At 37.9% G+C, this 22,289-nt stretch overlaps 2 protein-coding genes and 1 long non-coding RNA gene across 4 annotated transcripts in view; all 3 read right to left on the reverse strand.

Moving 5' to 3' along the window:
- The window catches only part of RNF43 (ring finger protein 43), a 64,795-nt gene extending 60,601 nt beyond the window's left edge, over window positions 1–4,194 (reverse strand). Inside the window, exons 1-2 of one of the 2 annotated variants that reach the window (XM_003795576.3) lie at window positions 3,374–4,194; window positions 1,683–2,319 (exon numbers count right to left, since the gene is read on the reverse strand). In XM_003795576.3, the coding sequence (XP_003795624.1) occupies window positions 1,683–1,934 (252 nt within the window). In that variant the 5' untranslated portion in view covers window positions 1,935–2,319; window positions 3,374–4,194. Of the gene's footprint in view, window positions 1–1,682 lie in introns of both variants that reach the window. The other variant, XM_023516618.1, reaches the window with a different exon arrangement.
- A 4,350-nt stretch (window positions 4,195–8,544) lies between these two features.
- HSF5 (heat shock transcription factor 5) overlaps window positions 8,545–22,289 on the reverse strand; it is a 48,446-nt gene continuing 34,701 nt past the window's right edge. Inside the window, exon 7 of the mRNA XM_012808744.2 lies at window positions 8,545–9,045. Within this exon, the coding sequence (XP_012664198.1) occupies window positions 8,975–9,045 (71 nt within the window). The 3' untranslated portion in view covers window positions 8,545–8,974. The remainder of the gene's footprint in view (window positions 9,046–22,289) is intronic.
- LOC111727109 overlaps window positions 20,454–22,289 on the reverse strand; it is a 9,194-nt gene continuing 7,358 nt past the window's right edge. The window contains exon 3 of the long non-coding RNA XR_002774739.1: window positions 20,454–20,587. This is a non-coding gene — a long non-coding RNA (uncharacterized LOC111727109). The remainder of the gene's footprint in view (window positions 20,588–22,289) is intronic.

Below are 22,289 nucleotides of genomic sequence, written 5' to 3' on the forward strand. Positions count from 1 at the left end.
AAATAATGCATAGTCAAGAGAATACATGCCACCTGGTACCCCTTGTTTACCTTTTCCTATGTGAAAGCACAGTAACTTTATATACAGCTTTATAATAATAAAAGACAACAAATTTAAAAGAGGAAATTGTTTTATGCAGCACATAATTAGCCTGTTGAACATGTTATCACAAGGCATTAATGAGGCACAAAGTTTAGTATAGCTCCCCAGAACCTCACATACATAGTATGTCAAAGTATGTTTCTATAATAAGATTACTAATGGTAAAAAATTAAAATGGTAAGCACACCTCATGCTTCAGGGTACTAACTAGGCAAGGTCAGGAAGGAGGTTTCCTTCCCAATGGCTATGTTCAAAATGATTTATGATTTCAATTTTTAAGCATCCCTAATTCTATCTCAAGAGTCCAAACTAAATGACTGACTCTTATCCAAAAGAGTCTTAGGCCATTTTCCCAGATAAACTCTTCTTTTCTGTTTATTTTTCCAAACAGTAGAGCCTTCCACTTTACCCACTTCTTTTTCCACTTTATTTATCCCGGCTTCAAAATACTGCCTAAGAAGTGATAATGAAGAATTATTAAACCATACATTAAAAAATTCACACTTGGAAAAAAGTCCTATAATTTTCCTACTTTCTTTCTCTAAGCAGACAAACATTTAAATTTAACATAACACTTTGGCTCTGTTCATATCACAAAATAAAAATCTGAGTATATATGCTGAGATAGATCATATTTGAGGACATTTTAACCTGGGTCCCAGGAGCTACAGCAAAAAGTATCCTTTAATACAGTAAATTTGTACCAATAAACATTTCCATGGAGTTGGGCAGTGGAAGGCACATTAAAAAGGTATCACCCTCTAGGCTCTGTCTTCACCATGGGGAATGAGCAATTGGTCTATAAATTGCTTTGGCCCCAGTCAGTTCATAAATTCATAAAGAATAGGCTACAAATGAATGACTTACAGGCAAAATTCACAGCCTGAAATCCTAAGAAACCAACTGAAAACCTTAGTGGGTAGGAAAAAAACAAAACAAAACAGATGTTTTGAAATTTTTGAAAATGATAAAATTATGTATGGACAAGACCAAAGTGAGCAAGAGGCAGGCTTATACCTTGTGTCCATTTTGTAATCCAGTCCTCTCCATTTTGGGTTTAGCAATAATGTGCCACACGTGGTATACGCCAGCCATAGCATTCAAACTTGACTGAATTTTAAAAGTAACACAGTAATCAAGTATATGCCAAGGGCATTCTAAAATTTCAGGTGCATCTGACCACTAAAATCAGCCTTCTTAGTGCTCACTTCATATTTAAACTGGATGGAAGGTACAATCTTCAGGTCAATTAAATACAAGTCCCTATATGTCATCCATCAAAAATTAGTGCCCAAAATATATCATCAAGAAAGAGGGTTTCATTATATGTATCTAAAAAGGCTATGCAGTACCAGTTAAAATAAGCATATAATCTTCTAAAATGTATGATTTATATATATATTTATTCTGGATTATAAAATAAGAATTTGCTTTAGATTGCCAATTAAGGCAATACCCTTAAAAGATGGAACAAACGAAAAGCTAAGCAGCAGACAACCTTGTATGATATTTGACTTGGGAGACAAAAGAAGACATATTTCAAACTGATAGAATGTGAAATATAATAAAGTTATACTTGCCTGCATTAATTTTCCTTCTGCTGGAGTTATCTCAGCAACACCAGCAAACACACCTTCCAAAGTGAGATTCAGTTTTCCTGTGGGGTCCATTTTCAAGGGTATCACTTTGATAATAGCTTTCTGCTCTGCTGATCTTTCAGACTCCACCGCTGCCGCCAGTACCAGTCCCGTGCGTCCAAAGCCTGCCTGCAGGGTAGCCATCAGCAGCCAGGGCCAGAGGGCAGCCAGCTGCAGCTGGTGGCCAGCACTCATGCTACCAGCTGCAGCAAAGCACTTTGGCCATACATACTGCTTCCACCAGCTAGTACCAAATGCAGGTTATTGGATCCAGACAAATGGAAGAAAAGAGAATTTATGCTTCAGTTTCAGAAAGGCAAGTAGTACTTTTGGCCCTTTCTTTCTCTAAAGTATATTTCCAAGAACAGGTGGCATTCCTGGTTGGGCAGAGAAGAGGGGGTTTTCAGCCCACTTCTGCTGCCGGTATGTCATTTTCTCCCATCTTTGCTCTGACTAGTAAAGATATCACCGCTTCTCTTTGGAATTTCCAACTTTGCTTGAGACTGAAAGTCACATCGTGAATTTTTATTAGGTCAGATCACTTGGTGTTGCTCTTCCATATGCATCAAGTTGCCAGGCACTAAATCCAATGTTCATGGACAAAACAAGGCAAAGTAAACAGCTAAGGCCATGCATCAAAGGTGAGAGTGAACAACTCCAGCTCAGAAAATGAAGAGATGACCCTTTTCAAGCCACAGAATTTCTTAATGGTAAATGACTAAAGACCACAAGGAGAATTTTTCTTAACAGGGGAAAAGAAAGAATGTAATAAAAATTTCAGACCACACTTTGAGGGATGTCCAAAGATGCTACATCATGTATTTAGAAGTTTCCACATTAGACTGTATTTCAATGTAGCCAAAGTTCTAGGCCCACTGAATTTACATACTTTCCATGAACTTAAGACATACTATATTTTTTTGTGTTCTACCAAAAGTTGCCTATAAATCAGGAGCTAATTTATATATCTTCACATGTTATAGTATAATCCTGAGCATCATAATCTTTCCAACTGTCATAATTAAAATACTTGAAAAAGTTAACGTCCCAGTTATTTTTCCCAGCTAAAATTCATTATTTCTATCTCCATTTTCCTTTCTTGCCTAGGAATTCCAGATTTTTTCTCCAGCTTGAGAATACCAAGCACTTTGATTTCCCATGAAATGCTTTTGGAAACTGTTTTAATAGCCAGATCTTATAATCGGTAATTTTTTTAGATTCATAAGAAAAACAAAGGACTATTCCTAACACGTTTCAAATTCCTTGAGGGGGTGGAGAATAAAAGACAGGGGGAGCAGTGAGATGACCAGTCACAGGCTCTAAATAGAAAACCCTGAAAAAATACAAATAAGCCTGAGTAGAGCAGATCTCTGCTATTTCTAGACACATAGGAGAATTTGGGTCTCTGTACAAACACAGAATAAAAATTTTAAATGTGCACTCTTAAATAAGTATAAATGCACTTCACTCACAAAACCCGCTGTGCTCCAAGGTCAAGTTTAGAATCTTTTAAAGTCTTCATAATAAATGTTGAAAAGCCAAGCAATTGAAGGTGAACCTGTTATACAGATTGTTTTTTCTTTTGCTGAGGCAGAGGGAGGGGAAAAATAGAATTTCAAAAGAAATCTGCAAACCTGTTGCGCTGTCGGGCCCACTGGAATCCACGGGGGGTGAAACAAATTCAATTATGCTTTTACAGATCCTGCTCATAAAAGGTTTCAACTGCTTAACCAAATACAGCTCATTCTTCCACCTTCTTACTCTGCAACCAAACCAAGTGCCCCACACTACAGGTAGGTGCCGAGAAATTCCACAGCCTGAAAAAATAATCCATGCAGGTCAAAGGCAGAAACTTACTCCAGGATGAGAGCTACTGTCCCCAAGAACTCTAAAATCACTTAGAGAAGGTCCAAAGTTATTTCTGAAATCTTTCTAACAAAGGTTCTTTTCCTCTCCGAACAGCATATAAAACGATCAAATCTTGAAAGAGAAAAGAAGTAGCAAATGCATCAGCAACAATTCACTACCAGAAACACAGAAAACCCAGAGGGTGAAGGCAATGTCTCTGAATCATGGATGGACTTGGAAAGTTCCGAAGGATTCGAGTGCTTCCCTTCCAGAAAGACAATTCTGGATCAACTCCCTAGAGCAGGAAGCCTGTGGTTTGTAATTGGTGTTCTAGCTCTGACTCTCCCCCCTGGGACTGCAATCACGCTCTCTACCTGCTGACAAAGTGAGGGTGGAGCAGCTGGAGGCAACCACCCCCAGCCTGCCCCTCCTCCTCCTGGTGCGCACACACAACACTCACTTAACCAGACACGTTCTTTCGCTTGCCCTCACTCAGCTCCTCTACTCCCTCTATTGAGCCACAGCCAAACTACATCCAGTTCAGTCCTCAATACCTTCCTCTGGGTAAGCAAGCTACCACATGTCAATCAGGGCCACTCAAACATAGCTAAGCAGATTCTGCACCCAACAGAGCACACATGATGGTATGAGGAAATAAACAGAAAAAAAAAAAAAGAAATCCATAAGATAAAAGAACAGATCCAAGGTTTTACAAATATAAAAGTTCAAGGGGCTTTCTGCTTTTTCCGGGCTTTAGTGTCTACAAATGGCACAAAGCCACAATGAAGTAACACCGTGCTGTAGTACTTACTGATTTACTGCGGCTTTTATTTTTGTGTGCTAGCCTGCGAAGGGCTCGGTACGTTTTATGCATAGCTTTTCCTCAGCTCTTATTGCTTTAAATTCAGTAGTTCTGTCTCAAACTCTGTTCTGCACAGAGCTTTCAGATCAGGTTGGTATCAGAGGTTTGGAATCCAATTGTTACTTTCTCTTCACATCTTGGGAGGTGAAATAATATTATGGAGCAAAGCTATGCCCTCAATGTAAAATCGCAAGTAAGTCCGTCATCAATACAAAGGGCTAGAACATTAGTGTATGGGGCAAAAAAGTAATTTTGGCTAATTACCACATTCATGAACTATACTTTGTCATTAGAAGTAATGCAAGTTTCTAATATATTTATAACATCTGAATTTTTAGATTTACCAAATTATATCTGACTGTGGCCGATTTACTTTGAACTGCTCCATAAACTTTCAAAATTATACAAATGTGAATATTGTTAAATCAACCATACTCTTAAAAATGGTTATGATGGCAAATGTTACACGTTTTTACCTCATATAAAAATGAAACTCTAATCATCTGTAAAAGGTTAATGATAATAATTGCCTTGTAGGTTTGTTGTAAATATTAAATGACACAGGCCTCTGAGAGTAAAAAGTATGAGCTATCTATTTACTCTAAATATTTTTCCTTATAAAGTTTATGAGAAGAGGAATAGCATTTTTGATCTAATAACTAACCTAGAACAGAGATAAACTCCTATTAGTTTAGCAATTTTTCTCGTTTGGACCTTAAAAACGTAACCCAGGTACAGTCAACCCTCAGGTATCTGTAGGACACGAATTCCTGGTTCCCCCTGAGAATGCCAAAATCTGCAGATGCTCAAGTCCCTTATATAATATAGCACAGAATTTGCATATACCTATGCATATCCTTTTGTACACTTTGAGTCATCTCTAGATTATTGACGATACCTAACACATCACCTAACTTGCATGGATTCGATAAAGTACTCAAGCTTTGCTTTTTGGAACTTGGTGGAATATTTTTTTCTGCATATATATATATTTTTTTTTTTTTTTTGCAGTTTTTGGCCAGAGCTGGGTCTGAACCTGCCACCTCTGATACGTGGGGCTGGCACCCTACTCCTTTGAGCCACAGGTGCCGTATTTCTTTGTGAATTTTTTAAATTCGAGGTTAACTGAGTTCACAAATGTGGAACCCTCTGATGAGAGGGACCACAGTATAGACTTTTTTTTCTTTTTTGAAACAGACTCTCACTTTGTCACCCTTGTTAAGAGTATTGTGACATCACAGCTCACAGCAAGCTCAAACTCTTAGGTTCAAGTGTCTCTTGCCTCAGCCTCCACAAGTAGCTGAGACTATAGACACCCACCACAATGAACAGCTATTTTTAGAGACAGGTCTCACTCTTGCTCAGGCTGGTCTCGAACTCCTGAGCTCAAGCAATCCAATCCCTCAGCCCCCCAGAGTGCTAGCATTACAAGCATGAGCCACTGTGCCCAGACTTTTAGTATAGACCTTTTAACAGCTCCTTTCCCAAAGGACAGAAAGAGCTCTCATTCTGCTGGAAAGAATTTTTTTAACATTACAGTTTATGTTTTTACTCTATGTGTGCCATGTAATTGTACAGCATGAATAATGCAAAATACAGGGTATTATATATCATTGACATACACAAAAATATCCTTAACGTTAAACCAAACAAAAAATAACCTACAAATGGACTCTGCCTTGTTCATTCCTGCTTGAAGCCAGCAAAGGAATTAAGAGATCTAAATCTAAAAGTTAATACACGCACTTACTGAAGGAAAGAAGAAAGTTACAAATATGGTTGCCTTCTCGAGGAAACTCTGAGACCTGGGAATGATGATATGTATCATGAACCTGAGGACCTTGAGAAAGTTGGGATTGAACCAACAACTCTACGTAGTTTAGTTCACCGATATACTACGTTTATTCAGGTCACCATAATTGTAAAAGAATTTATTCTGCACCTTCAACATTTCAGAGTTATCCCTCAAGGGTTGATAAACCACAATACCACCCCAGAGATGTCATAAAGATGCCATCATCATCATATTGAAATTCTCATCTCAAAATGACATCTATTACCTACACTTATACATGAGGCAGATTATCCTTCAGATCCACTTTCACCTCTGGATTGACTAAATTCACTAAATATCATTCATTCTTTTCTAAAAAACTAAGTTTCTATAAAATATCTAAGAATTGTCCTCACCCTTGATGGCATTTTAAAAATTCAAACCACTGTTCAAAGTGCAAATGAAAAAAAAATTTTTTTAATCAGATTCTTTAAAAAAAAGAGTACATTCTCTTTTGATCTTTACTATTAACGTCATAACGATTGAGTTTTCTATTCATCATCTAGCAAACAGTAAAAACAAGCAAGACACCAAGTCTAGTTGGAACACTCACTTTATTTTTGACTGATTGAAATTTATTGGTGCTTAAGGTGCTGAAATACTGAGGTGCTAGTCAGGAACCTTGTTAGTTGACTAGTTATGCAGACCCTACTGGCTAATTCACATGAAGATTTTATTATACCTTTTGGCATTGTTCCTAAGTCCTAATGATAGCTTTAGTCGATAGATACCAGGCAGGTGAATACAGCAGGAGATCCAGCTCCTTGGTCTGTTGAATTCATATATAAAAAAGTTTGGAAAGCTGATTAAGGCATTTCATTAATTAAGCCTTAAAACCATTGAAACTAAATCTATGCCAAGGTTCCTGCTTGACACATGTTCCTCAAAAGATATTATCTCAACATATATGAAGCTACTAAAGCCATATTTAAAGTAATACCACCTACACAGTATATCAGTTCTTCAACCTGACAGAGAATAGGCAAAGTTCCATCATTTGGAAATTGGGATTCCTCTTCACATACTCTGTCAAACTATACAGTCTGGCCAAAAGATGTAGGTGTCCTGATAATCTGTTCATCTTTTAAACCTTGCTAGTAAAGATGAATAAATGCCCATAACATGGACATCAACTAGTCTAATCAGAGGGACCAGATGGGCCACTTTTCAGAACCTACTTTAATATCTAAACTGAGTCACTGCAGACAATACAGACCTCACCCTTTTCCAAAAAAAACTACATCTCTGCAACACTTCTAGGATTTAACATCATTGGGAAGGCACAATGCAATATAAGAAATGAACTGCTACCCCCACAATAGCTAGTATACTGTCACATAACTAAGTGACTTTTCTTTTTAATTAGTTTCACATGCTAGGCTTTCCTTTTGTTTCTTCAGTGCTTATTAGGAGAACTGAAGCAGAATCTGATAAGAAAGTTCTAGTCAACTTAAAAGACTTTAAATCAGAAAGTTTCTTGCTGTCATTGGATGAGTAAGTAAGAGATCAGCCACAGAAACTGGATATCCAAGACATCCTTCTCTCCTAAGAAACAGTCCCACAATCCTACTACTCAAATTTAGAAGCCTATAGAAGGGATAAGAAAAAAATGTTACAATCTATCCCACTATCCAAAATTCTAAATATCAGAGGCATAAGCTTCTGCTAAATGACAATCGTTTATCCCCAAATTTGCACACAATCCCTTATATAGTTGAGGATTTCTACTTACTGAATGTAAAAATATAAAATAAGAAAACACTATGTTAAATCTCTTAATGTTTTTTTCACACATTGTACATTCCTCTTCAAAGTAAAAATATTACATGTGCATCCTTTATCCTTCTATCCTGTGATAATAATAAAAATATAAAGCTTTAAAACCTTTAAATCTATCAGCATTTATACATATACTAAACAAGTTAAATACTTTTCTTTAGAAGACTTTTAAATAACTGATATATTAACAAAACCTTCTTACTATTTATGATAATGTATCATTAAAATTAAAGAAAGGTAGGAAAGTAGAAGAATGCTCCCATTAATATAAAAGAATCAGGGGTTGTTAAGTGTAATGGATGGTCCAAGTCCCGATGCCTTGCTCTTGAAACAGATGCTGGGTTAGGAAGTAAGAGAGATTTCCTGGTTAATCACTTGGAAAATTAACTCTTTCCCAGAGTTTCTTCCCTGGAATTCCTGACCCATTTAGACCTGTGATCTTGGTGACCTCACGTCTTTGTTTCTCACACAATCTTGTCTAAAAGGATCACACTGTGACTTGAAACAGAGAAACTGAACTCCCAACCGTAGCTGTGCTGACTGCAGTTTGAGAGTGGCAAGACGTGGAATCAGCACACACGCGGATTATTCTCCATTACCACAGAGGCAGCAGTTTTTAGATGCTTCTTGACTGTAACAGAAGGCCAGGACTTTTCATTTGAAAGGGATCTGGGCAGCAAAAAAACATGGCTGCTAGATGTTGAGTAGTTTGTCAAGGCAAATAATCTGAACTGAACAGCTGTAGTAAATACCAAATTCCCAATTCTCCATTAACAAAATTCTCAATTAACAAAACAAAAAATACTTTTTTTTCCTTAACAGAACCGAAAAAATCCCAACAGTGTGTCATGTGCAAGGCTAGTCTGCCTCCAGCTACAGCTAGTGCACAATGTCACATTTGTCATCCATTCCTCACTCTTTTAATTCTTCCTCCTTTGGAAAGTGCTCCTGCTTGCAGGCCACGTCCACCAGCAGATGAAGATCTAGAAAGAAAGGATTGTTCATTCACTCTTAGCCTCTCCATAGAGTTCTATAGATAAGTCTTCAAACAAGAACAATAAATTGTCTATGTCTCACCTGTATAAATGGCTCTAGAATTATATCGTCTCATCAGATTGTCAGTTTTAGGGCATTCTTATGACTCTAAAGCACTCTGGTGCAGCCCATTTGTTAACCCAAAGAGACCAGTAAAATTTATAGTTTCTCTTCTGTTCAGTGTGTGGCCAGCCCCCTTTTTATTTTAAATGCCTTTCATCATAAGTGAAAAAGGGAAAATGTCAAAGGGATCAAAGTGAAAATAAACATACACAAAAATTCATTTCTTCCATGCTGTAAGGATAGGTGGGTAGGTTGTGAGATTATGAATAGGTAATTCCTTCAGAAAAGCAATGTTAAAATTAAGTAATCAGGCTCCGTGCCTGTAGCTCAGTGGCTAGGGCACCAGCCACATACACCGGAGCTGGCAGGTTTGAACCCAGCCCAGGCCTGCCAAACAACAATGACAACTACAACTACAACAACAACAACAAAAAGGAGTCCCTACTTTTTGAAAGCTGATTGCCTCCATGATATTCCCACACGTTGACTAACACAGCTCAACTCCTGTGAAAACATTTAGCTGAACTGTGTGTTTGAGGTTGTAGTGAGGTATGATGATGCCACCTAACACAATACCAAGTTCAGGGAAGTTGTTCAAGAAGAACTTGCTAAAAAGAAACCTGTGGGGTGGTTTCACTCTCCAGACACTCAAACCTTACCTTTTAGTGGCTGCTCATAGAGAGAGAAAGTAGACACCGATACAGAAAGGGGAATGGTGGTTGCCCGGGGTTAGAAGGTAAAGGGAATGAAGAATTATCGTTTAATGAGTACAGAGTTTCAGAGTTACAAAATGAAAAGAATTCTGGAGATAGACGGTGATGATGGTAGCAGAACAATGTGAATGCCCCTGAACTGTATACTTAAAAATGATTAACATGGCAAATTTTATGTGTATTTACTACAAATTTTTAAAATATTACTTTTTTCCAAGGTTTTTTAAAAACTACATTAGTAAGATAAGAGGATATATGACAGAGAAAAAACTAATTTACTTATTTATTCAACAAACCTGAGTGCCACAGGTAATGTTCAAAGTCCTTACTTTGTGAACTAACTTTCTAGAAGGGGAAGGAGAATTAGAGAAAATAGCAAGAATGATAAGCACTATTAGAAGAAAAACAGAGAATAAAGAAGAGAGACTGAAGGAGGGGAGCACTGGGGAACGGGTGCTATTTTAGATAACACGGTCAGGAATGTTTCTAAGATTAATTGGCATTTGAGCAGAAAACTGAATGACATGAAGGAACACGCCAAGTGAATAACTGGGAGAACGTTTCAGGACATTACAGAGAAGAACAAGTGTGAAGGCAGGAATGTGCTTGGTGCACTCAAAGAACAGTGAAGAGGCTTCTGTGTCTGGATAGATGAGGGAGATGGAAGGTGGCAGGAGATGAAGTCAGAACCACTTCCAGGCAGCAAATCATTCTACATCTATGGCAAGTCATTCTAAACTTACAGAAAACTATTTAAGAAATTTAAATAGGAAAATAATGACTGATTTGAGAGGGTCACTCTGGTTGCTATGTGTACAAAGAACTGTAGAGGCCAGTAGTGGAAGCAGGAAGACCAATGAAGAAGCTACTGCAGTCGTCTAGACAAGAGAAAGCAGTGGCCTGGACTGTGGGGATCACTTGGAAAGATGGTGAGAAGCGGTCACATTTTGGATCTGGACCTACAGAGAGCTACGACCTGCTGATGGACTAGATGTGTAAGAAAAGGGAGTCAAGGGAGATACAAGATTTCTGTCTGACTAGTGACTAGAAGTACTATTTATTTGTAAGTGTATGAGTAAAACTGGGGGAAGAGTAGAATATGCAAAGTTTCAGGTACTTATTTGTCATTCAGAGATGTAGTATAGTCAACAGGGCATACATGCCTTAAGTTCAGAGAAGATTGAGACTTAAGATACAGCTTTAGGTGACATCGCTATAAAGGTAATAATAAAAGCAATGAGACTGGGTGAGATTATTTATGAACGGAATAGGATAAAAGAAAAGAGGTCCAAAAACTGAGCCCTGGGGCTCAGCGATATTTAGAAGTCAGGGAAGAAAAGTAAAAGCGGATTCAGTAAACTGGCCAGTGATATTGAAGGAAAATCAGGAATGGCAATGTTCTAGAAGCCAGAAGAAAGTATTTCAGGAAGGCTGAAGAAATCTATTCAATATTACTGAGGTAGAGTAAAACGGAGACTGAGAACTACCAAGTTGCCACTCAGTTTGGCAACTTAGCAGTCACTGGAAACTTTGACAAGAGCAGTTTCCCTTAAGCAGAAGGAATAAAGTCAATCCTGTTTGAAGCAGTTGAAGTAAGGGTATGTTTTCAAGGAGCTTCTCTCTAAGAAGAGCAGGAAAAAAAATGGAGCACTAGTCCCAGGGGTGTCCAACCTGCAGCCTGATAGAATGGTTTTAAAGAATAGGGATTATGCTGACTAGGAAATGTTATAGGATTATAGGATGCACACTAAGAGTACATGTGAATTTAAAGTGAGACTGAAAAATTCATAGTAATAAACAGGAGAATATTAAATATTATAAAAATAATAGCAATTATTGCTAACATTCTATTTTTACTGTGAATGACTACTCTGTAATCAGGCACCATACTAAGCCAGTTTTATGGTATATATCATTACATGTTCAAGGTCACAGTAAAGAACATAATACAGAGTTTAATTTAGTCTTTTCTAACACCAAAGGCTTCCTATCCACTATGTTATACTGCCTCTAACAGGCAGTACGTAAATCTTACACACTAACGTGGTTAAGGTCACTTTATATTTATTGGGGCTCATCTATAGATAGATAGATAGATAGATAGATAGATAGATGTGTGTGTGTGTATATATATATCCAAGCTTCATAGACCACCTGTTAGGTTAAGTTCTATTATAGAATAATAATTGGCAACTTCATGAATTGTATTTCTGCTTACACTTTAATTATAAAACTAACTTTTTTAGAAGAATTAGGTTCTACCAGTTTGATGAAAGCATTTCAGATTGTGTGTAAAACTAGCACATTGTACCCCATGATTGCATTAATGTACACAACTATGATTTAATAAAAAAAAAATTAGGTTCTAGATTAATCATAAGTCATTTTCTCCCTGTCCCTAAGAAAATGAAAGTGTGATTAAGTGTCATCATGATATCAATACTTCACAACTCTTATGTTTCACAGCTGGAAGCCAAGGTCAATTAAGACTCATCAATTGACACTACTTACCAAAGGATAAGGCTTTACTTAGGAAGAAAAAAACAACGGGAAGAATTAATAATTATCAGCTACATTTATAACTATAATATGCAATGAAAGAGAAGAAATTATTATTTTAACAGCAGACACCAGAGTTCCTCTGCAAACTCTGGGAGTTCCTGGGACAGGGAAGTGACTATCTTTGTTGAGGAATACATCTTGATAGGCTGTTTTGGCTGGGGAAGATGAGGCTTCAAGGACATCAGAAAATAAAAGTGATACCTAGCCTTTTCTACTTAAATATGATATAGGAATTGAGGGCCTGAGGAAAGAGCAGAAAAAGAGACCAGAGAAGAAAAGGTACGGTGTTAGTACATGGAAAGAACGCATCCTGGCAGAAGGCCACACCAACTCGAGACAAGGAGAGGTGACAGAGTGGTACAGCAACTGCAGGCCTGGGGTGACTAACATTCCATGTAAAATTATTTGCAGGATTCGAAATAAAAACACTTCCTCCCTTACCAAATCTTCAAAAAAGTATGCTACACATACAAATGCCTAGTGTAAATGCTTAAGGAAGGGAAAGAATCGAAGAAAGGGGGCCTAATTCCGCATCTGGTATCTCATGGGACCAACCAATGACAACGACTCTGGGAAGTGAGATATGGACAAGCCTGGAATTAAGCAAAAGCAGAAACTCAAAAATAAAAGTCAGTGTGAGCCCTCACAATTCTCAGAAATCTTGGAAAGGCATTTCTGGTGTAGGATACGTTTGGCTTGAATCATTCATATTTAAAACTCAAAGTCAGCTTAACATCTGATACATTAAGTATTTTTTAAAAACATCCTGTAAATTGCTCATTCCTATTATTTTGAGCCTTTTTATATTCATGCTGCAGGAACACTTTAAAGTATTAAACTAATTCTTTATTTTTTAATTTTAAAAATATAGGAAAATACAAAGGGGGTAAAAATTTCATATTATAACCACCATTAATGTATATGCATACACAAAAAATGCCCCTGTACCCTCAAATGCTATCTTCTCAGGGTAACCAATGTTAAATTTATCCATTTATTACAGACTTCCAGACTTCCTTCTATAAATTTACAGAATATGCTTTTTTTTTTCTTTCCAGAAAAAGAGGACTACATACATTATGCTGTGATTTGCCCATTCACTTAATACATTATCTCTTTGGGTTACAACGTATCAAGCTACTTTATTTTCTTAAATAGTTCATAGCATTTTACTACATGAATTTCTCATAATTTATCTACTTCCCCATTGCCAGGCATTTATGCTTTTTCCAAACTTTTGCTATTATAAGTAATGCTGTAATGAACTTCTTTTGAGTACCTTTGGGAATATACATATTTCTACAGGAGAGACTCTCAGGAGCAGTGTTCCTGAGTCAAAGAACATGAGCATTTTAGTTATTTATAGATAATGCCAAACTGTCCTTCAAAAAGCTATACAAATTTGCATTTCAATTACAGTGTAGAGGAGGTTCTTTTTCCCCATACTTTTATCAAATCTTGATGCTATTAAAGTTTTGCCAATCAGACTGGCAAAAATGTCTGGTTGATTTAATTTGCATTTCTGGGAGGGTTGAACACAACCCCTTTTTATATACTTATTGATCACTTGTATTTCTTACTCTGAATTGCACACAATATCTTATTTTTATTGGGTTGCTGTTTTCTTATTGATCTGTAGGAGATTTTTTGTGTTTTAATATAGTGCTCTATATTTTGTCTTGTAAATATTTTCTCTCCATTCATGTGACAGAGACTTCAAGCTGTCTCCTAATATTCTCATTCTTTACATCATGGTATCATAGTCATGAGCTGCATAACCACATTTGGTCAATGACAGACTGCATATATGATGTCAATCCCATAAGTTTATAATACTGTATTTTTACTGTACCATTTCTATGCTTAGTTATGTTTAGATACACACTTACCATTGTGTTACAGTTGGCTACAGTATTCAGTACAGTAACATGCTATGCAGGTTTGTAGCCCAGGAGCTGTAGGCTACACTGAACAGTCTAGATGCACAGCAGTTACACCACCTAGGTTTGTGTAAGTACATGCGATGATGTTCACACAATGACGAAATCATCTAATGACACATTTCTTAGAATATATCCCTGTTGTTGTTTTGGGATTTTTTGTTTGTTTGTTTTTTGAGACAAAGTCTCACTCTGTTGCCCTGGGTAGAGTGCCATGGCATCATAGCTCACAGCAACCTCCAACTCTTAGGCTTAAGCAATCCTCTTACCTCAGCCTTGGGGACTGAGGAGCTGGGACTACAGGTGCCCACCACAACACCCGGGTAGGGTAGTTTTTCTTTCTTTCTTTCTTTCTTTTTTTTGCAGTTTTTGGCTAGGGATGGGTTTGAACCTGCCACCTCCAGCATTATGGGGCTGGCGCCCTACTCCTTTAAGCCACAGGCACCACCCTAGCTTTTCTATTTTTAGTAGAGATAGGATTTGGCTGCTCTTGAACTCCTGAGCTCAGGCAATCCACCCACTGTGGACTCCCAGAGTACAAGGATTAGAGGTATGAGTCACCACACTCGGCTTTATATCCCTGTTGTTAAACAACACATGATATATAGCAGTCAGGCTGCAGGTGGTTAGGATACAGCAGGCTAGAATGTTGGTGATCTTTGTTATCCATCCCAAAATATTTGATAAAATCATTACCTATGATACTCTGCAAGCCAGGTCACATAATCATACAACTACAGGGGAAAATGTTCACAAAATTCACAATATGTTAACTGTTTCTTTACACATTCAGCAAAGCCCTAAAAAAAGATGAGCCCAGGCTAGAGGTACCTGCAGAGAAGGAAGGGAATATTGCTCTATTTGGGGTTGACAATCTATTGACTAGGTTCAATAATTTGGGTCATACATCCAACTTCAATACCCCAACTTGAATTAGTAGTAAGATGTACCTTTAAAGAGGGCCTCAAACTTTTCTCAAGCATCTCTTTTAAGATTCTCTGACAGGCTGGGGCATGGTGGCTCACGTCTGTGATCCTAGCACTCTGGAAGGCCAAGGTGAGTGGACTGCTTGAGCTTAGGAGTTTAAAACTAGCCTGAGCAAGAGCAACAACCCATCTCTTTAGAAAAATTATCCAGGCGTCATGGCAGGCACCTGTACTTCTAGCTACTTGGTAGGCTGAGGCAAGAGGATCACTTAACCCTAGGAATCTGAGGTTGCTGTGAACTATGATGCCACTCTGTTCCTGGGCAACAGAGTGAGGCTCTGCTTTAAAAATACAAACAAACCAAAGAAACAGACAAAAAAGACCAGCCTGAGCAAGAGAAAGACCATGTCTCCACTAAAAATTAGCCAGGCATCATGGCAGGTACTTGTAGTCCCATCTACTCAGGAGGCTGAGACAGGTGAATCACTTGAACCCAAGCATTTGGAGTTGCAGTGACCTCGGCTAAAGCCATGGCACTCTAGCCTGGATAACAGAGTGAGACTCTGTCTCAAAAAACAAATTAAAAAAAGGACTCTCTGACAGACATGGCACAAGGATAAGATCAAGGCGTTATCTTCCCAAGCAAACCCACTCTTTCAGGTGATCTCGGCATTGGTACGACTGTGTTGAAAAGAGGGGATGAACAAAGTATAGACAGTAAATCAAATATGAAACTTTTCAGACTTAAACACTACCTAAATGGGCAGCGCCTGTGGCTCAGTGGGTAGGGCGCCAGCCCCATATACCCAGGGTGGCAGGTTCGAACCCAGCCCCAGCCAAACTGTAACAAAAAATAGCCAGGCACTGTGGTGGGTGCCTGTAGTCCCAGCTATAGGAGACTGAGGCAAGAGAATTGCCTAAGCCCAGGAGTTGGAGGTTGCTGTGAGCTGTGATGCCACAGCACTCTACCGAGGGTGATAAAGTGAGACTCTGTCTCTGAAAAAAAAAAAAAACTACCTATATCAAGCCAAGCATGGAGGCTCATGACGGTAATCCTGGCACTCTGGGAGGCTAAGGTGGGAGCACCACTCGAGCTCAGAAGTCCGAGACCAGTCTGAGCAAGAGGGAGACTCCCTCTCTACCAAAATAGAAAAATCAGCTCTGGGTTGTGGTGCACATCTGTAGTCCCAGCTATGTGGGGCTGAGGCAGGAACACTGGTTGGGCCCAGGAGTTTATGGCTGAGGAGAGCTAGGATGATACCATGCATTCTAGCCAGGGTGACAGACCAAGACTATGTCTCAACAAACAAACAAACAAGTACTACTACCTAAATGAGATCTCTGGCTACTGTAACTCACATTTAGAATGATCAAATGCAGATAAGGCAGAAATCTAGCAATTTTTTTTAAAAAGAACTAAAATGCCAGGGAAACAATTAGCCTGGTCTATTAACATGTGTGATTGCTCACTTACCCCCTAAAGTAATCTCCATACCCTTTAGATCTAAGTCTGCAGGAAGTGGACAACAAAAACAGAACTGACAAGCTTCCAGGGCAGTGCTTCTCAACCTTCCTAATGCCGCGACCCTTTAATACAGATCCCCCCAAGGATCACCACATGAGGAACTGTATTAAAGGGTTGTGGCATTAGGAAGGTTGAGAACCACTGCTCTAGACAGACTGGTTAAGGAAAAAGAGAACACAAATCATTAACTATTAAGCATGAAAAAGGGGTTATCATCTTGAAATTTACGGATATTAAAAGAACAATAATGGAGTATTATCGATAATTTTTGTCCATGAAAATACAAGTTCTTATAAGTTAAACAAGAACAGAGAATATGAAAAGTCCCACATCTATTAAAGAAATTGAATTTGGTATTAAAAAACTGTCCCCAAAAGAAAAAAATTCTAATTCTTATGGATACAGGTACAAAAATCATTAACAAAATATAAGTAACAGACTCCAACAATATTTTTTTAAGTATTGTAAATACACTACAACCAAATGGAGTTTGTCTCAGGAATTCAAGAGTTGACTACTTTTCAAATGCTAAACAAGGTTATTCACCACATTATTGAGAATAAAGGAGAAACACTATGGTCATTTCAATAGAGGCAGAAAAAGCACTGGACAAAATTCAGTATTCATTCATAATAAAAACTCTACAAACTAGGAATAACAGAAAATCCTCAAACTGAAAAAAAGGGTATCTCTAAAATATGTACAGTGAAGATGACAGTTAATAGTGAAAGATAAAGCTGTATACCCTGGAGACTGGGAACCAGCAAGGATGCCCACTTTCACCACTGTATTTAACCTTTACTGGAGAGCCTCACACCACTGCAGTAAGGTGAGAAGCTGTATGCATCATGCACATCCACATTCCTTTTGACTTTGATCCCATAGGCACATCTATTGCAGAGTAGTTTGGGGGAAAAAAAACTTTACCTAAATGACCATGTACCTGGCTAAGGAGAAGTGAATGACTTTTAAGGGAAAAATTCTGCCAAATCCACAGCTTTGACTATCCAAATATCAGGGGACCCTCATCCTAGTATACATAGAACATGCTCACATTCTCCCTGAGACAGTTCCAAAGACCCATACAATTACAGTTCTCTACTTAAAGTCAGGATCTCTGAGTATTATGAAATTCTATTCTATTAGATGGGTCCTCTTTTTCTAATGTCTTATAAAAAAAAAACAAACAAGTTATCCATCCTCCTTTTACTCATACATATCCAAATTAGAGCATTAGAATAGAAAAGGAAAATTAATAATAAAATTTTCACTCAAAGAAGAGAAAAACAGGAAACACACAATAGTAAAATTTATCAAATCCTATGGGACAGAAACTGCAGAGGTTTTCTGTAGAGGCTGGAGAATAACTTTCTGTTGTCCTCTATCACCAAGTAGGCTCTTCCTTGTTCACGTTCCTTCACCGCCTCATCTAAAGTGGTCCTTAGGAGGATGTATTTTGGGGGGAGGGGAGCAATTCAGTTTTTATCAACTACTTATTTTCAAAGAGCTAGCTATTGTACTTGTTAATTTTCTTGACTGTCAGTTTCTATTTCATTTATTTCTACTCTTTATTATTTCCTCCCTTGTATTTACTTTGGGCTTACTTTTCCCTTCTCTTTCTAGTTATTTAAGGTAGAACTTCAGGTTCCATATTTTGTCTCTTTCTTCTTTTCTAAAATTAGCTTTTCAAAGCTATGCATTTCCCCGTAAACACTGCTTTAGCTGCATCTCACAAGCTCTGATGCTGTATTTTTACTGTCACTGACTTAAAAACATTCTAATTGTGCTTATGACATTATCTTTGATTCATGAATTATTTAGATGTGTGCTGCTTTATTTCCAGATATTTAAGATTTTCCTAGTTACTCTATTGTTACTGATTTTTAATTTAATTCTTTGTGGTCAGAGAATACACTTTGTATGATTTTGCTCCTTTAAATTTATTAAGACTTGTTTTATGGACCAGCGTATGGTCTATCATATAGGACATAACCATGTGTGCTTGAAAGTAATGTGTATCCTGCAGTTGTTGGGTGTAGTGCTCACTGTCAGTTAGACGAAGGTGGTGGGATGTGTTGTTCAAGATCCTCCCTACTCCCTGAATCCCTATGTCTTTTTCTTAACTTATTTACATGTTTTATTATCCATGCTTCCTTTTGAGTTCACAGATTGAGGTTTTTCTGGTTGCAATCTGTGCAAGGGTTAGTGTTCCTCTGGTTCATCCTTACTCTTGGGATGCAGCCTATTGAGGTCCTAGCCATAAAAAGGGAGCTAGTTCAGCAGAGCCCAATCTGTGGCAAGCCTGACCTTGGACTTGTCTCTCTTGACCCAGAAGGCACAGTTCAGCCTCTCAGCCACCTCTTAAAGATGACAAATACCACAAAGACAAAAGCAGCTCATGTACTGAGTTTTGACCTTTCTAGATTCCCACTCTCACTTGGCACTCAACCCAGTACTTCTTTACAAGGCTTTTGAGGCTTTCTAAAAATACCGTTTTTACATTTTGTCCAGCTTTTTTAGTTGTCTTCAGTGTAAAAGCTGGTCTTAATACCAAGCCTAACATTATCAGAAGTGGTAATTTTATTTTTAAAAATTTCTTACCTCTATCCCACCATCTTTCCTATTCTGTCTTTAGTCCAATATTGGCCATGATATGTATTAAACCTCTGCTTTTTATTTGCCTTATTTCTATTTTTTGGAATGTTCCTCAGTTTAAACTTTGCATCATTTTATTTCATTGTTTAAATTTTGACTATGAAAGCTGCAACTTCTAACAGCTCTTTCTTATTCTACAATTGTTCCCTTTTTTGGAACTTCCTGTTCTTTTATATGGATACAATATCTTCTCATAATCTCTCTGGGGATACTAAATGGATGGGCTGCTTTTGAAGTTGTTTGTTTTCTCACAGCATGTCTCTGTTTCCTCTAGGTTTCTTTCTTCTGTTTGTTCATTGGCTTTCTTCCATTTTTAAAATGGAGCATTAAAAAATTTATTGGCATCTTTGTTGACAAGACTTGGTTAGTCAACAAGTTAATGCAGATCAATCAGTGTGTACTACCCATTTTCTATGGAGAAATCTCAAATGCCAATATATGAAAGTCTTATGCCATATACAAAAACTAACTCAAAATAGATTAACCTAAATGTAAGACTTAAAACTGTAACAATCCTAGAAGAAAACACAAAGGAATAACTTTGTAACATTGGACATGGCAATGATTTATGGGATATGACACTAAAGGCACAGGCAAAAAAGAAAAAATGACAAATAGGTCTATGTCAAACTTAAAAATGTTTGTGCATCAAAGAATACAATCAGTAGTGCTCAAAGGGAACCTACAAAATGACAGAAAATATTTCCAAATATTATCTGACAAGCGGATTAATATCCAGAATTTATTTATTTATTTTTTCTCATTAAACTTAGTTTTAACAGGTCTCAAAATTTTGTGACAGATTTCTGGTCAAGTTGTTTCCATTAAAAAGTACTGATTTTAAAAACTAATAACTTAAAACTACTACACTAAAAGAAATGAATGGTCCACAAAACACTCTTTCAGTTCTAAAGGTTTTACGATGCATTGTTATCATTAATCAATCTTTTACTATTAAACTTAAATGGCCAATTGAAACAAATAGTTCTAAGATCTTTCTTCCACCACTGATTAAAACTGGGGTGGCAGGTATTAGAAGTAATATTCATTTAGCCTTCTGAGCTTTCTGGGCAGACTTGGTGACCTTGCCAGCTCCAGCAGCCTTCCTGTCCACTGCCTTGATGACGCCCATAGTAACTGTCTGTCTCATGTCATGAACAGCAAAGCAGGCCAGAGGACAGTCTGATGAGCTCTCAACACACATGGGCTTGCCAGGAATCATATCTGATGGTAGCATCAACAGTTTTCAAGAATTTAGGGTCATCTTCCAATATCCAGAATTTATTTAAAAAAAAAAACTGCTAGACTTGGGCACGGTGGCTCATGCCTGTAATCCTAGCACTTTGGGAGGATGGGGTAGGTAGATTGCTTGAGCTAAGGAATTTAAGACCACCCTGAGCAAGAGCTAGACCCTGTCTCTACCAAAGATAGAAAAACCAGCCAGACATTGCAGTCGGCACCTGTAGTCTCAATTACTCGGGAGGCTGAGGCAAGAGGACTGCTTAAGCCCAGGAGTTTGGGGTTGCAGTGAGCTCTGATGCCATAGCACTCCACCCAGGGCAGTGACAGAGTAAGACTGCCTCAACAAACAAACAACCAACCACCACCACAACAAAAAACCTCCTAGAACAACCAAAAAACCAAACAACCCAATTTAAAAATGGGTAAGGAAACTGAATATACAATTCCCCAAAGATAATATACAAATAGCTAACAAGCATACAACAAAAGGATGCTAAACATCACTAATAATCTGGAAATCCAAATTTGAACCACACTGAGATATCACCACACATTTGTGACCACCATAAAAAAAAAATAGAAAATAACAAGTCTTGGTGAGGATGTGGAGAATTTGGATTGTAAAATAGTGCAACCGCTACAGAAAACAGTATGGAGGTTCCCACAAAATTAAAAACATAATATCCATCTGACCCAGAAATCCACTACTGGTAAATATGCCAATGAAATGAGGTCCCAAAGAGATATTTGGAGCCTGGCATTGTGGTACACACTTGTAATCCTAGCTACTAGGAAGGCCAAGGCAGGAGGACTGCTTGAGCCCTAGAGTTCAAGTGCAGCCTAAGCAACATGGTAAGACCCCCATTTCTAGAAAATCCCATTTCTAAAACAAAATAATCAAAAATACAGATATTTATTCACCTAAGTTCACAGTAACACTATTCACAATAGTCAAGAGGAGGAAGCAACCCAAATGTCCATCAAAAGAGGAATGGATAAACAAAATGTATTGTATATACTACAAACACAGTACATGTACATACGTACGATCCAAATGTAGTATATATACATACTGAATATCATTCAGTCCTAAAAAGGAAGGAAATCCTGTCACGTGCTACAACATAGATGAAAACAATAAGCTCTCTGGGAGGCCAAGGTGGGAGGATCACCTGAGCTCAGGAGTTCAAGCTCAGCCTAACCAAGAGCTAGACTCTGTCTCTACTAAAAACAGAAAAACTAGCTGGGTGTTGTGGCAGGCGCCTGCAGTCTCAGCTACTTGGGAGGCTGAGGCAAGAGGAACTCTTGAACCCAAGAGTTTGAGGTTGCTGTGAGCTATGACGTGACAGCACACTGCCCAGGGCAAGAGAGTGGACTCGTGGTGGGGAAGGGAAGAAATATGCTGAGTGAAATAAAGCCAGCCACAAAAATACAGTATGATTCTACTTTCTCAAGGTATCTAAAGTACTCAAATTCATAGAAACAGAAAGTAGAATCATGGTTACCAAGGAGATAGTGGAAGGGGAAAGTAATTTGCTTAATCAGTATAGCGTTTCAGATTTGCAA

This window comes from Otolemur garnettii, unplaced genomic scaffold, assembly GCF_000181295.1.
Source record: "Otolemur garnettii isolate 467f Iridium unplaced genomic scaffold, OtoGar3 scaffold00094, whole genome shotgun sequence".
Classification (NCBI taxonomy): domain Eukaryota; kingdom Metazoa; phylum Chordata; class Mammalia; order Primates; family Galagidae; genus Otolemur; species Otolemur garnettii.